This window comes from Salvia miltiorrhiza, chromosome 2 (genome assembly GCF_028751815.1).
Source record: "Salvia miltiorrhiza cultivar Shanhuang (shh) chromosome 2, IMPLAD_Smil_shh, whole genome shotgun sequence".
NCBI classification, from domain to species: Eukaryota; Viridiplantae; Streptophyta; class Magnoliopsida; order Lamiales; family Lamiaceae; genus Salvia; species Salvia miltiorrhiza.
The window spans coordinates 7,683,888-7,686,272 of record NC_080388.1 but is presented as its reverse complement, the minus strand read 5'-3'; the positions used below and the strand labels follow the sequence as shown (position 1 = coordinate 7,686,272).

General features: G+C 35.3%; 1 protein-coding gene across 1 annotated transcript; it reads right to left on the bottom strand.

Annotated features, from left to right (window-relative positions):
- Nucleotides 1-979: 979 nt before the first annotated feature.
- LOC131007935 (leucine-rich repeat receptor-like serine/threonine-protein kinase BAM3) lies at nucleotides 980-1,861 on the bottom strand. The gene has a single exon (XM_057934846.1). It carries the CDS (start codon nucleotides 1,859-1,861, stop codon nucleotides 980-982), a length of 882 nt encoding a protein of 293 aa, XP_057790829.1.
- Nucleotides 1,862-2,385: the final 524 nt, after the last annotated feature.

Sequence of the window (2,385 nt, the reverse complement as noted above, 5' to 3'; positions counted from 1 at the left end):
GCATCGTATAACATGAAAATTACTCGGTCTTATCTCTCAAGTAGTTTTTCGAGAGATCCAACATTGTTAGCATTGTAATATTCCTGACATCCCTTGGAAGGTTCCCCATGAATTTGTTGCGCGATAGATATATGTTTTGCAGAGAAGACATATTCATGAAAATACTGATTTCAACTGAGCCTGAAATCTGGTTGTCTTCAGCACCAAAATTAACCAGACTATGAAGATTGCCAATCTCAAGTGGTAGTATACCTACCAAAAAAGTGTCATGAAACTAATCAAATCTTATTTACACAAATTTATGTGATAAGAAATTTAACTCATATACCGTTCAAACTGTTACCACCAAGAGCTAAATCCTGAAGAGATGTTAAGCAGGGACGGAGCCAGGGGGACTAGATCCCCCTCCCAAATTTTGAGTTTTTTTTTTTTTTTTTTTTAATTTTAAAATATATATAGATATATGTTTATACCTATTATAAAATAATTTTGTTTTATAAAAGAGTATTTGGTTATTATATTCTCTCATATATACTTAATTTAAGGATAATTCTGTTATTTAAAACTATATAATCTATGAAATATTGTTTGTTATTATTACTATTATACATGTCTTTTAATAAAAAATGCCTAATATGTATGAAATGCTAAAAAAAATATAATGTATTGAAACTAATTTGTAATATATAGAAAATATATAATCTATGAACATGTTGTTTGTTATTATTATTATTATGCTTGCCTTTTAATAAAAAATGTCTTAAATATACGGAATGTCCAAAAAACGTTTTGTGATATATTGAAACTATATAATCTATGAAAATATTGTTCGTTATTATTAGTATTATGCTCATATTTTAATAAAAAAAAATACCTTAAATATACAGAATGCCCAAAAAAAATTTCTCGGGGACTACCGCCCCCGAACCCCCATACAATTTCAGCCCCCCGAACTTAATTCCTGGCTCCGTCCCTGATGTTAAGTATCCGATTTCTGAGGTATCTGCCCACTAAAAGAGTTATAAGAGAGGCCCAAAACCTCTAGTCGTGAACATTGGGATACATTTGTGGGAATCGCACCACTCAACCGATTATCAGAAAGACGAAGCACAGTAAGAGATGGAAGATTACTGCACATGTCCGTTGGAAGACTTCCACTCAATTCATAATTGTGTGACAAAGCTATAGATACAAGGGTCGATATGTTGAATATGGCTGATGGTATAGCACCTGACAGATGATTGAATGCAACCGACAGAGTTTGTAGACTTCGAAATCTCCCAAACTCTTTTGGAATTTCTCCACTTAGAGAATTGGAAGATAAGCTTAGAAATTGTAGGTTTGCGAGGTTTGAGAGCGATTTTGGGATGAAACCTATGAAGCTATTGTTGCGTAAATTCAAGTACTCTAGTTTTGGTAACTGACCGAACATCGGAGGGAAGTCTCCGGTGAAGTTGTTGAGCCGGAAAGATATGAACTTCAAACGGCGAAGGAGAGACAGCTCCTGAGGCAAGTCTCCATGGAAAAGGTTGCTGGTGAGGTCGAGGGAGACGAGGAAGGAGAGGTGTCCGAGCGGTGGTGGAATGGTGCCGGAGAGAGCCATGTTGGAGAGATTCAAGGCAGCTACTCGTTGGTGGCGCAAGCTGCAAGTGACGCCAATCCAGCTGCAGACGGAACTCGAATTGGTCCAATTAGTTGAAAGTAAAAGAGAAGGATCGGAGGTGATGTGTTGTTTGAGTGAAAGAAGGGAAGTTCGATCAGTTGCAAGGCTCATAGGTTGTTTGGATTCAGAAGAAAGCATTTGGAAGGTTATGCTAATTAGGAATGCATATGCAAAAATGCAATCAAACATTTTCTCCATGGCTACAAATTGGAGGGCGTGAATTGTGATTCAAGTATATAACTGCAATAATCATTAGTTATGACAAATATTTATATATAAAGGCTGCCTTGACTTGAGAGTCTTGATGGGTGTGAAATGCATCTCTGTTTTTTATTTGAGTCGAGTCTTTGGCATGTACCAATTTGTGTTAAATGTCACATGCAGACAATTAACTTACAACAGTCATCACATTCACATGAAATTGTGACTTTTTTCATTATCCTAATTAACGTGGGACATAATTTTTTTTAAAAAACTGAAAATATATTTTGTTTTTTTCCTACGCGCATCACATTATTTTCCCCACAGACCATCTTGTTTTTCACAATAAAGTTTTTTCTCCATGGCTGCAAATTGGGGGTGTGTGATTGGTATTAAGATAAGTCCCTAATAACTGCAATAATAATCATATATATTTATACACAAATATTACAAGGCTTCATTCACTTGTATTGTGAAAGTCCCTACTCGCTTACAGTCCACTTATTATTGTTTACATATAG